The 13,001-nt window shown below is 44.8% G+C and overlaps 1 protein-coding gene across 1 annotated transcript in view; it reads left to right on the top strand.

Moving 5' to 3' along the window:
* Positions 1–9,290, top strand: part of LOC149435912 (opsin-5-like) — a 32,894-nt gene extending 23,604 nt beyond the window's left edge. Inside the window, exons 5-6 of the mRNA XM_089662274.1 lie at positions 2,789–3,123; positions 8,639–9,290. Of these exons, the coding sequence (XP_089518400.1) occupies positions 2,789–3,123; positions 8,639–9,187 (884 nt within the window). The 3' untranslated portion in view covers positions 9,188–9,290. The remainder of the gene's footprint in view (positions 1–2,788; positions 3,124–8,638) is intronic.
* The last annotated feature ends 3,711 nt before the right edge of the window (positions 9,291–13,001 follow it).

Genomic DNA, 13,001 nt, shown 5'->3' with positions numbered 1-13,001 from the left:
AAACTACAGCCCGGCGGACCTTTTAATCCGGCCCGCGGAGCGTGATACTGTCAGGATGGCTGTCAGGATGTGTGTAGGCGGGGCAGCGTGACGAACGTGAGGGGAGCTAGGCTCCTCTCACAGTCCGCCCTGAAGACCGGAACGGCGCGGGAACACGGCGAGAGGAACGCGCGGAGCAAAGGTAAGTGAATTGACACAGGGGGGACTCGGCTTACTACTTGGGGGGGGAATAGTACTGTGGGGGATGAAATACTATATGAGGGATGAAATACTATGGGGGATGAATTAATATGGGGGATGAATTACTATAGGGGGGATGAATTACTATATGGGGGATGAATTACTATGGGGGATGAAATACTATATGAGGGATGAATTACTATGGGGGATGAATTACTATATGGGGGATGAATTACTATGGGGGATGAATTACTATAGGGGGGATGAATTAATATGGGGAATGAATTACTATAGGGGGGATGAATTACTATGGGGGATGAATTACTATATGGGGGATGAATTACTATGGGGGATGAATTACTATATGGGGGATGAATTACTATATGGGGGATGAATTACTATATGGGGGATGAATTACTATATGGGGGATTAATTACTATGCTTACTATGGGGGAATATTACTATACTTACTATGGATGACACATACACATCATTCATCTACTCTTGGTCCGGCCCCCAGGTCCAATATATGAACCCATTGCGGCCCTCAAGTCAAAAAGTTTGCCCACCCCTGGCCTAGACGCAGCACGGAATCCCTGGGCATTTAGGCATTTCACAATGACCACGCTTTTCATCATTAGCTATAGATATTATCCCATTATACCTAATATTGATGGTTGTTGATGTCATTTTAAATGATAAATCTTTCTGGTTGTTAGTATTAAATTATACCTTAACATGCCAGTTGATTATGAAGGTTGTAGAAGCGTGGTCAGTACGGTTCCTGTGGAGAGAGTAATGTGGAGCGCTGACAAAGCTTACTTCTGACTTTTATCAGTCCCTCTCAGCCTTTCAGATTTTGTAAGACTTCAGAGAGAGAGATTTGTGAGCAGCCAGGGTACAGGTTGGGGCTCAAACTTTTGAAGAGCGGGGGCCATTTAAGGGATCTGGTAACCAGTCACGGGCCACAATGAAGTGAAATGGTTCAGAATTTCGAATAGCATAATGAACATTTTCCTCCTGCAGCCGCTGAATGCTGGTGTGGAGGGAGAGAAGGAGAAGCCAGCTTTCAGCAGTAGCAGGAGGAAAATGGAAAGGATCGATTCCTGTATGTGCCACCCCTCCTGTCCAAGTGTAAAACAGAGTGTGACAGGGGAGGCCAAGTGAGCCCTCTGGAGCCTGGGGGTGGGGTCCCCATTGTGTACCCTAATGCGACAACAGTGGTTGGGGGGGGGTTGTTAAAAACAACTATTGGATTTTACCTCTCCCCAAAGTGCACACATAAATGAGCCCTTACTATCCTGAGGCTAAGGCTACTTTCACAATGATGTACTGCGGTTTACCAACACATTTGGTGCAGTGCATCCACGGCTTTCCTGCAAGTTATCTGCGCTTTTCCATAGACTTCTATTATATTATTATTATACAGGATTTATGGCGCCAACAGTTTGCTCAGCGCTTTACATTATAACGGGAGACAATACAGGAACAATACAGTTCAATACAAGAGGGATTAGAGGGCCTGATCCTGGGAGCTTACAATCTAGGAGGGAGGGGCTAGTGGTACAAAAGGCAATAACTGTGGGGGATGGACTGGTTGGAAGAGTAGAAGATTCCATTATTAGCTGAGGGGAGGATAGGCTTCCCTGAAGAGATCGGTTTTCAGAGATCGACTAAAAGTAAGCAGAGTAGGCAATAGTCTGATAAATTGGGGTAGAGAGTTCCAGAGGATGGGGGAAGCTCTGGAAAAGTCCTGGAGACGAGCATGGGAGGAGGAGACAAAGGAGCTAGAGAGCAGGATGTCTTGCGAGGAGCCGAGAGTACGGTTGGGTGATATTTAGAGACAAGATCTTTGATGTAATTTGGGGCAGAGTTATAAATGGCTTTATACATTATTGTTAATGTTTTGAATTTTATCCGTTGGGCAACGGAAAGCCAGTGGAGGGATTGGCAGAGAGGGATGGCAGATACAGAATGGTTATTATAAAAGTTGCACCAAACCCCTGCATTCAGTTTGAGGTCGAGGACCACAGGCTGAGCACCCCTGGTTTAGATTCTTGACCTCAAAATTCCTGCAGGCCAGGAAAGTCTGGGCTGTCATATCAGTTCAGCACTGAGGTATACCAAGCTGCAATCAGGAGCATATTGGAGTCAGACTCCTTTACACCAAAACATAGTAGAGGAAATGACTTTACACATTTTAGCTGAATGGACAATGCAGATGATCCTGCTATATTGTCATTGCTCTTGCAAGATTTGATATATATTTCCTTCTGCCTGGACTGCACCTATTAAGGCCTGTAAAGCAGTAAAGCAGTGCTCTTCATATGCCGATCCTCCTGTTACAGCAACTTCTGTAGGTTTAATACTTGTTCAATGGACTCAAGATTTCATATCAGATAAGGTTCGTTAGGGATCTTGCAATGCTATTCTTTCATTCCTCTGTATGGATCAGTATTAACAATTGGCCCATTTATACCAGGCCTCAGTATTCCGTTTATACCAGGCCTCAGTATTCCGTTTATACCAGGCCTAAGAAAGCAGAACTGAGGCTAAATGATGGAGTTTCTGTTTTATAGCTGAATATGGACCTATAATTATTTTACAGGAAACAAATTTTCTTCTTCCCATTCACGGGTTTTGCTGCTCTGCGTCTGGGCGTACGCATTTGTATTCGCCACGGCTCCACTGGCAGAGTGGGGGAGTTACGGACCGGAGCCCTACGGTACAGCCTGCTGTATAGACTGGACGGCCCCTAACCGGGAGCATCGAGCCATGTCCTATATCGTGTCCCTGTTCGTCTTATGCTATATCTTACCCTGCACACTGATCCTCATCTCCTACACCCTCATCCTGCTCACTGTGAAAGGGGCGAGGAAAGCCGTACAACAGCACCTGTCACCGCAGAACAAAGGAAGCAACGTACACAGCCTTATCATAAAGGTGAGACTCGCCATGACACAAACACCTGGGGTGGTATCCACTTGATATGTATGGAAATAAATGACGCAGGGATCTCAGAGTTACCGTGAATTAATCGCTGAGGAGTAGAAACAGACATATCTCTGAACAGGGAGAGTTCTACATAATCACACACATAAAACAATGGATTCAGTGAACGGAGCTGGGTGTGTAGAATGCCACTGATTATAAACCACCCAATGATGGAAAACACGTTACATTACTGTAGTAGTAAACACAATGAGAGAGATTTACTAAAATCTGGTGCAGCTCTGCATAGTAACCAATCAGATTCTAACTTCAACATGTTCAATTAAAGGAGAAGTACAGCCAAAGCTCTTTTGGCTGTATTTCTCCTGTGGATGCAGTTCGTTCTGCACTCCTGTGACCCGTTCTTAGCTGACAGCGGTTTGAAGCGCGCTGTTGGCTGATGTAACTCAGCTGGTCCAGGCTGGGGAAAAATCCCAACTTTAGAGACGGGATCCACCCCAGAGTCTGAAGCGGCACCTGGTTCAACCTCTCAGCGAGCCTCTGAGAGCCTGAGCCAGCGGCTACCTCCCCTCCACAGCCCAGCACTTCAGTGAGCGCTGGGGGGGCACAGCAGACAACAGTGCCTGAAAGTCACTGTTCTCTGCTCAGAGCGGAGAGGAGAAGTCACAGCTCATGTGATCGCTGAGTTCTCACTTTTAGCCTGGGTTTACACTGCTTACAACACAAAAAAAGTGCGCTGTTCATTTTTTGTTTTTTTTATTAGATGTGATATTGGGCTAAGCGCAAGGATTTTTTTTTCTTTTTCATATGGGTTCACACTGATGCAGTGCAGAATTCGCACCGGTTTCTGTGCAAATTCATAATTGCACCTTGTTCATGTGAACTGGAATCGGTTCTCAAAAAGCGCTGCGATGTGCAGAATCGGATCACATAGGTGTGAATACTCATGTGATCCTATTCTAGTGCGGACAAAAAAAAGGTGCTGATGCGGTGCGATTTCAGCCATACAAAATGTATGGCTCAAATTGCACCGCACAGAATTCGCATGTGATTTGCACAGGAATGCCGTGCGGTTCCTGTGCGTATCACATGCGATGTTCCACATCGCAGAAGTGTGAACCCGGGCTCAGGGGTGGACTGACCATTTGGAAACTCTGGCACTGCCCGAGGGCCCGGGGTCAGTAGGGGGCCCCATGAGATGCCCCTGGTACCTTTTTCATAGGCTTTATTGAGTTTGGGCAAGGAAACAGGGGCCCCATGATCCCCTATTGCCCGGGGGCACCATGAGTTGTCAGTCCGCCCCTGTGCAGGAATGCATCTGGACTGCATTTCTATGGTGTGAACCCGGACCATAGGGCTGGTTCCCACCAGATGCAATCCAGTCGCTGTAAAACAAAAAAAAAAAAAGGTGCTGATGCGGTGCGATTTCAGCCATACAAAATGTATGGCTCAAATTGCACCGCACAGAATTTGCATGTGATTTGCACAGGAATGCCGTGAGGTTCCTGTGCGTATCACATGCGATGTTCCACACCGCAGAAGTGTGAACCCGGGCTCAGGGGCGGACTGACCATTTGGAAACTTGGGCACTGCCCGAGGGCCCGGGGTCAGTAGGGGGCCCCATGAGATGCCCCTGGTACCTTTTTCATAGGCTTTTTTGAGTTTGGGCAAGGACACAGGGACCCCATGATCCCCTATTGCTCGGGGGCCCCATGAGTTGTCAGTCCACCCCTGCCCGGGCTTAGAGCCGGAAGGGAACCCATGCAGCATCCACCTAGGAAAATATAAATGGGGGAAAAAAAAGCTATACTTCTCTTTTAAGCTGTAACAATAAGACCCAGAAGCTGATTGCTTACATCCACAGCTGATTCTGTGGGCACCCGTGTTAGTAAATCTCCCCCAATGTTGTAAAGGAGGAGGGTAGGAATATTGTGTAGTAGGTGCAAAACAAACTGGTACTTACCCAACAGTCCCCTATATATCAATACAAAAATTAGCACTCACTTCCTCTACCAGAACCCCAATAAGTTACTTAACATTCCTTCCCCTGAAGTACAAAAATAATAATAATAGTAGTAAGCAAACTTAAATAAGTAAATAAACAAAAATATAAAGTCCCATACACCTAAAGTCCAAAGTAAAGTCCAAATGTCCAAAAAAATCTTTGCAAGTGATTTCCCAATTACTCTTTATCCCCGGATCAGATTGGTGGTATACTCCAGAAAATACGTGCCCCGTGACATGGTGACGTATTGACATTTTTTCCGGAAGTGCCGTGGCGGCCATTTTGGGTTCTGGAACACGCGGTTGTTCCAACCCTGGAGACTTCCACGTTTGCCTGGCTCTCCTTCTGAGTGATAAGGGGTTTTGGAAAAAGAATTACCGCTAAGGAGTGGGTTCTTTTTGGACTATCTCACTACATGGAAGCTGTTTTCATCAAATTTCAATGTAAGTTGCTACAATAAAATATGTTTATCTTTTAATACACATACTGATCCCTGGTCTGTTTATGAGGTCTATGGGCAATGGCTGGAGAAGATAATAGAACTATGTTTGGAGGCATTCTCATCTATACTATGGATTCTATGCTGATTTTATCTATGTTGGGGTAATTATGCACTTTTTATATTGTGTGCAGTGGAGTTACTAATTGAATTATTAGCCCTGAGATTTCACGATTGCTGTGGCACTTTTTGTTTTTGTATCGGCATGTGACACGTGTGGCACTTTATTTAATATTTGGGGTAATATACTATGTTGAGATTTTTTTCTTTGAGGTATTTGAAGATTTTCTGGAGTATACCACCAATCTGATCCGGGGATAAAGAGTAATTGGGAAATCACTTGCAAAGATTTTTTTGGACATTTGGACTTTACTTTGGACTTTAGGTGTATGGGACTTTATATTTTAGTCCCCTATATATATATATATTTCAGGATGCTGCATTCCAACAATTCATTAGAACATGCAATTCCAGCAGTGTATGGTGACAGATTTGAGAATTGCTCAGCCATTGGTGAAGCCAAACTAATCTGAACAGTGAAAAACTACAGACAACATACGCTTGCCTTGTCTTTGGTGCTATGTAATAATCTGGTAACAGTGTGCACACTACTGGTATTATTTATCAGGCCTCGTCCTGGTGCAGTGCGCCAAAATAGTTTTGCCATTCTGTAATTTACTAAGCAAATCAAAACGCCGAGTTCATACCAGGTTCTCCGCCACCTATATCAGCGTTGTATTCTAGAAAAAAATTAATTGTCGGGTTTACACAAGCTAAGTGGTTTATCTGTTTCTCGTTTCCTATCCGACACATGCTCAGAGGAATAGAAAGGACCCTTTCATGTCTGTTTATGAAAGCCACGCCGGGGATTCGACAGTGGGAACCGCTTTTTATTACAATTTTAGTGTGATATGACCATCTCATTAAATTTCCAGTATTTCTATAAAGATAATTAGAAAAGACAAATTATCTGTGTTTTTATGTTTTTTTCCCTACCACAACAAACCAATTTAATTTAATTTGCTGCAGTGACTGTGCCTGTAGTGTTTGGATAAATTCATTTTTTTTTTTTATCTTCCTCATATTTAAAGTGTTACTAAACCCACCACAGTACAATCAGTCTGCATAGGCAGTAAAGCACGCTTGTTATACTCACTGTGGAACCTAAAGGGTTAATCCTCTGCATTGTGTGAAAAGGCTGTTCGATCCTGTCTTCTCTGACCCTCCTTTTGTTCAAATGTCCATGCTTATAAGACAGACTGAACCCGTAGCCCTTCTGCACATGCTCAGTTTAGTGTGTATTGCTAGAGAGGTTTTTTTTTTTCCATGGGAGAGTGCATGTGATCAGCACAGGGCCAATCAGTACTGTCCAGACAGAGGTCAGGGGTTCTGCATCCTCCTAGAGCAGAAAGAACACTCCTCCTACAAGCTTTAACAAGTGCTCAGCTGAAGTCACAAGACTGCTATATACTGCTGATGAGAAAAGGTATTTAGCAGTTTATATTTACTAAAATAATTGCATTTCCATGTTGTGTGTACTGTGAAAGACCAGATATAGTGAATGCGGGGTCCGAGGAGAGCAGATAAAATGAATGCAGGGTCCGGGGAGAGTGGATATAGTGAATGTAGGGTCCGGGGAGAGTGGATATAGTGAATGCGGGATCCGGGGAGACCAGATATAGTGAATGTAGGGTCCGGGGAGAACGAATATAGTGAATGCGGGTTCCGTGGAGAGCGGATATAGTGAATGCAGGGTCCAGGGAGAGCGGATATAGTGAATACGAGGTCCGAGGAGAGCAGATATAGTGAATTCAGGGTCCGGGGAGAGCGGATATAGTGAATGCGGGGTCCGGGGAGAGCGGATATAGTGAATGCAGGGTCCGGGGAGAGCGGATATAGTGAATGCAGGGTCTGGGGAGAGCTGATATAGTGAATGCGGGCTCCGGGGAGAGCGGATATAGTGAATGCGGGGTCCAAGGAGAGCGGATATAGTGAATGCGGGGTCCAAGGAGAGCGGATATAGTGAATGCGGGGTCCGGGGAGAGCGGATATAGTGAATGTAGGGTCCGGGGAGAGCGGATATAGTGAACGCGGGATCCAGGGAGACCGGATATAGGGAATGCAGGGTCCTGGGAGAGCAGATATAGTGAATGCGGGGTCTGGGGAGACCAGATATAGTGAATGTAGGGTCCGGGGAGAATGAATATAGTGAATACGGGGTCTGGGGAGACCAGATATAGTGAATGTAGGGTCCAGGGAGAGCGGATATAGTGAATGCGGGGTCCGGGGAGACCAGATATAGTGAATGTAGGGTCCAGGAAGAGCGGATATAGTGAATGCGGGGTCCGGGGACAGCGGATATAGTGAATGCGGGGTCCGTGGAGAGCGGATATAGTGAATGCAGGGTCCAGGGAGAGCGGATATAGTGAATGCAGGGTCCGAGGAGAGCAGATATAGTGAATTCGGGGTCCGGGGAGAGCTGATATAGTGAATGCAGGGTCCGGGGAGAGCGGATATAGTGAATGCAGGGTCCGGGGAGACCAGATATAGTGAATGCGGGGTCCGGAGAGACCAGATATAGTGAATGAAGGGTCCGGGGAGAGCAGATATAGTATTTTCCCCTGACAGCAACGATGAAGATTATTCTTCCCACTAATACCAATTCATCCTACCACCCACAAGCATTATGTAAATATTTTACCCCCCCAACCACCAAGTCTAAGACTTTTTCTACTCCCACTGGCCACAATCTGGCCCTCCTAAAGTCTGAAAGATAGTAATTTGGCCCTCTGCTTGGAAAGGTTGGAGACCCCTGGTCTAGGGGACCCTTTACTAGTCCACAAAGTTGCCTATTGAAAATGAATTGTTGATTCACAACATTATCTGCTTCCCATGCATGATTTCAGGTGTTTGTGATTGTAGGTTTGGATGAAATGTTCCTCTCATCCACATATAGTATAACATGAGTTATAACATTAGTAATCTCTTTTTGTATTTCACAGCTCAGTGTGGCAGTCTGCATTGGCTTCCTCCTTGCATGGACTCCTTACGCTGTTGTGGCAATGTGGGCGGCTTTTGGCGATGCCAGGCGGGTCCCGACGATAGCATTTGCCCTTGCTGCTATGTTCGCCAAGTCTTCTACCCTCTACAACCCCATGGTGTATCTGCTACTGAAGCCAAACTTTTTGAATGTCGTAACCAAAGACCTGTCCGTGTTTCAGGCTGTGTGCGCCATGGTCTGTGGCATCTGCCGAACCCCCGTGAAGCAAACGCCATGTATACACCAGGATGTCAGGAACCCTTTTATGGAGAGCCACTGCTGCATTGAAACGTTTGAGTGCTTTGGTAATTACCCACAATGCTGCAGTTTGGGCCAGATGGACATGGGCCACCCTGCTGGCCTCACTCTGGTCAAGGCTCAACCAACTAATGTCGTGTCGACTTCCTCAGTTCATCTCGTGGTACATTCCTCCAGAACTAAATCCACCCTGGAAACGGTGGAGATCACAACAGAGTCTCTGCCACCAGATTGTACAAAAGACTTTCTGTGATTTGCTGACACTGATCACATGACGCCTTTCTGATGTTTCTGGCCTTCTAGAATCAGGTCTGTTTTGTATTGGTGTTGAGTCATTAAAAACTATTCAAACTTTATTGAAGTTGTGATGAAAAATTCTTCTTCGCGGTCCCGTCACCCGATGACAGAGTCAGTCCACTGGGGAAAGTTTACAAGGGAAGTGTATTGTGTTTTGGATTGGTTGTTCTTGGGGTCTGCAGTTGGGTGCAAGCAGTTTTTGGCACAGGGCTTGCTTGGTTGTGGGGAAGATGTTTTTGACATGGCATAAAGGGAATATACTTGATAAAAGTCCTGTATTCTTTCCTAGATACACAGAATATAACTGGATATAATATTTATAGGTAAAGTTGATCCAGGGAATATCTGATTGCCTCTTGGGGGATCAGGAAGGACTTTTTTTCCCCTTCTGGAGCAAATTGGATCGTGCTTTGCTGGTTTTTTTACCTTCCTCTGGATCAACTGTGGGTGTAGGATTATAACGTTTTTTTTTTTTTTTATGGTTGAACTGAATGAACTTTTGTCTTTTTTCAGCCAGACTAACTATATAACTATGTAATTATGTTACTACTACAGAATGGTGGTTAGGGGGTAACGAAAACAAGAGCAGAGTGCACTGGATATCACATAACCCCTTAAGCTGATGCCGACCTTGCATACGCTGTATGCGGATAAATGGAGATCTAACCCTGGTATCTGCCACCAATGGAGCTCTCACTGCTAAACAAAGCTGCAGCTCCACAGTAACTCAACCTTGGCAAGTAATTACTGCAGATGCTTTTCGAACTTCCACCCCATTCATTCGAGATGAAGTTTGAGGAACCCCAAAATGCTTACAGTACTCCTAAAGCCAAAAAGGTAGGAAATGATAAAAGCCCCGACAAGTGTTTTTGTTCCTGCTTGCCTGTTGGGAGTTTTTCCTTTACATTCTCCTTTATCCTTTACATAACAGGAAGTGAGAGGAGATATCTCTGAAGACAGTTGTCACCAAAACAACCACATTGGAAGATTTCCTCTTTATTCCTGTCCATGTGACAGTTCAACTCAGCTTGGACAGAGACATCAGCAAAAACCTGACAGAGGTTCTAATGCTTCTCTATTCTAACCAATAAAATCGTGAAAATAATATTTAGTTTTTTTATATCAAATAAATTTTATTGAAAATGTTTTTAATTTACATCTACACATTCCATACATACCTCCCCCCCTTCCCACACATACATCGGTGTATCACTCTCTTATGCATTTTATTAAAGCAATTATGCCATTTTCCCAAATATAAACATAATGTAGCGCTCACAATAATATACATTCATTTCTTATTTCCACATTTCAATATTATTCTAACACCCTATTCATCACTCTCTCAATAGTGGTCTGTCCCATAGTGTCCCTTCCTTCCAATCAGCTCTCAGATCTCTCCTCACTGAGCTCTGCAGAGTGTAACTTTGGCTCTCCACCTGTTTTTTTTCTGAACAGCATTTTGAATGGATGGAGAGAAGAGAATACTGCAGATAAACAGGTACAACTTATGTAGGATGATTTGTTTCATCTCTGTGTATCACCTGAGGCCAGTCACTTCAATGTGTATATGGATTTACAACCACTTTAAGGATAGTTTTTTTTTTCTAGAGAATTTTCTAAATTCATAAATCATGGGGCAACATCCAATCCATTTCATGCTTTGTTATTAATTTTTAATGACTGTGTGTGTGTTGCGTCTATAAAAAGTGCATCAAATGGCTTTCGCTGCAAACAGTGCATTGGAGAGGAACCTGTTTGCCATCCCAGAGTGAAAGCTTTTTGGCAGCAATTAAAACATTAGATAGCTCCCAGGATCAGGGCCCTCCTATCCCTCTTGTATTGAACTGGATTGTTGCTGTATTGTCTCCCGTTATATTGTAAAGCGCTGAGCAAACTGTTGGCGCCATAAATCTGGTATAATAATAATTTAGTTGTGGCATAGTCTCTGCATACAGGCAAGAGAAAACAAAAACAGCATTTGCCATTTTCCAAACAATCCACAAGATGGCAGTGCAGATCTCTTCTCTCTCTCTCTCTCTCTCTCTCTCTCTCTCTCTCTCTCTCTCTCTCTCCTCTCTCTCTCTCTCTCTCTCTCTCTCTCTCTCTCTCTCTCTCTCTCTCTCTCTCTCTCTCTCTCTCTCTCTCTCTCTCTCTCTCTCTCTCTCTCTCTCTCTCTCTCTCTCTCTCTCTCTCTCTCTCTCTCTCTCTCTCTCTCTCTCTCTCTCTCTCTCTATAAAATAAATGCACATTTTTTTGCAGGTAAAAAGATGTGCATTTATTATTTTTTGTCTTAGGAGACTGTAAAGCAGATCGCTGATGCCATGCCACTGTATCTGCTTGTTTGTACCTCCCGTACGGGGCGAGCCGATACTTCTGACAGGAAGACTCAATTGACTACCACAGCGCTCACATCGGCGTGGTAGTTCATTGAGAACTACAAGCCGACAGCTGCTTAAGGCTGTTGGGATTTGTAGTTCATTCATTCACAGAACACTGTGAATGAATGACGCAGCTGTGTGGGCAACTGGCAGCTAGTACGGGAACTTCTCTCCATACTTCTGTCCCTAAAAACTGGGGTGGAACATGTAACATGTTCCCAAAGGTGAACTTAACCTTTAGGTGTCCTTTTATGAACACAGTTCTCCTGTGAATGCAGTTTATGAAGCAGTTCTCCGAACGAAGGGAGAACGGTCTCCAACGCTGGAGAACGGTTGTACAAACTCTGGAAAACGGCTGATTTTACTATAATCTCGCGAGATTACAGTAAAAAGATCAGTTTACTAAGCAGAGGTAAATTATCTCTGCTTGTTTGCGGTCCGTCTGATTCTCCAGCTCTGGGCTGGAGAATCTGGAGGTTGAACACAGATCCCCAGTGAAGGGCTGACATGATCTCCTGAGTGTCATAAACTGTGAATGACCAGAGAATAGCTGAGATCAGTTGAATCGCAGCTATTCTCTATGTCATAAAAGGACACCATAATAACTGAATCTGTGTGTTTCCGTAGGCAACATAAACATTTCCTGTTCAATTCTACTAAGACAGGATGCACGCTGAGGCTAAATTGCAAAATCCTGAGAAATGTATTAGATGCTGCTGCCATAAAGACAAGGTAATGCAGGTCCATACCCCCCCCCCCCCATCCTAATTCAGCTTTACCTGTGTGACTCTGCAGCTTGTGTCAGGGGTCAGAGGTCACCCACTCTTAGGCAGTTGACAAAGGTTACACACTGTGTCCCCGCCTCTAAATAAGAATGGCAGTGTCATGGTCAGGGGTCAGGTTTGAAGACCAGTAGCTATAGCAGTAGAGAGGCTTCCACCAACCAGCAAGATAAGTACACAACACCCTGATGGATGACACAGGCTTACCTGAGGCACAGGGTCTAAGCACTAACCAGTATTTACCAGAGCTCCTGATGGTGGAAATGGGTTTTGCTGCGTGTTAGTACCAGGTTGTGGTCCTCAGGATTGCCCCATCAGGAGGTGAGCAAGTTGGGGTCCAGTACCAGATATAGCAGGTAGGGATCCAGCAGAAGCGTAATCAATAAACAAGCTAGAGGTCAGTAATAAGTGGTTGTATGTTGGGATCAAGCAGAAGTGTAGTCAAGGAACAAGCGAAAAGTCAGTAATGAGTGGTGGCCAGTTGGGATTAAGTGGAAGCGTAGTCGAGGAATGGACCAAGGGTTGGTAACGAGTGGTCGCAAGTTGGGGTGAAGAAGAAGTGTAGTCAAGGAACAAGTGAAAGGTCAGTAATGAATGGTGGCCAGTT

The sequence above is a fragment of the Staurois parvus genome, unplaced genomic scaffold (genome assembly GCF_062004578.1).
Source record: "Staurois parvus isolate SC_StPar_1 unplaced genomic scaffold, SC_StPar_1.0 ptg001451l, whole genome shotgun sequence".
Taxonomy (NCBI): Eukaryota; Metazoa; Chordata; class Amphibia; order Anura; family Ranidae; genus Staurois; species Staurois parvus.
Note: the sequence above shows the minus strand (reverse complement) of the source record. Positions and strands in the feature narration are given on the sequence as shown.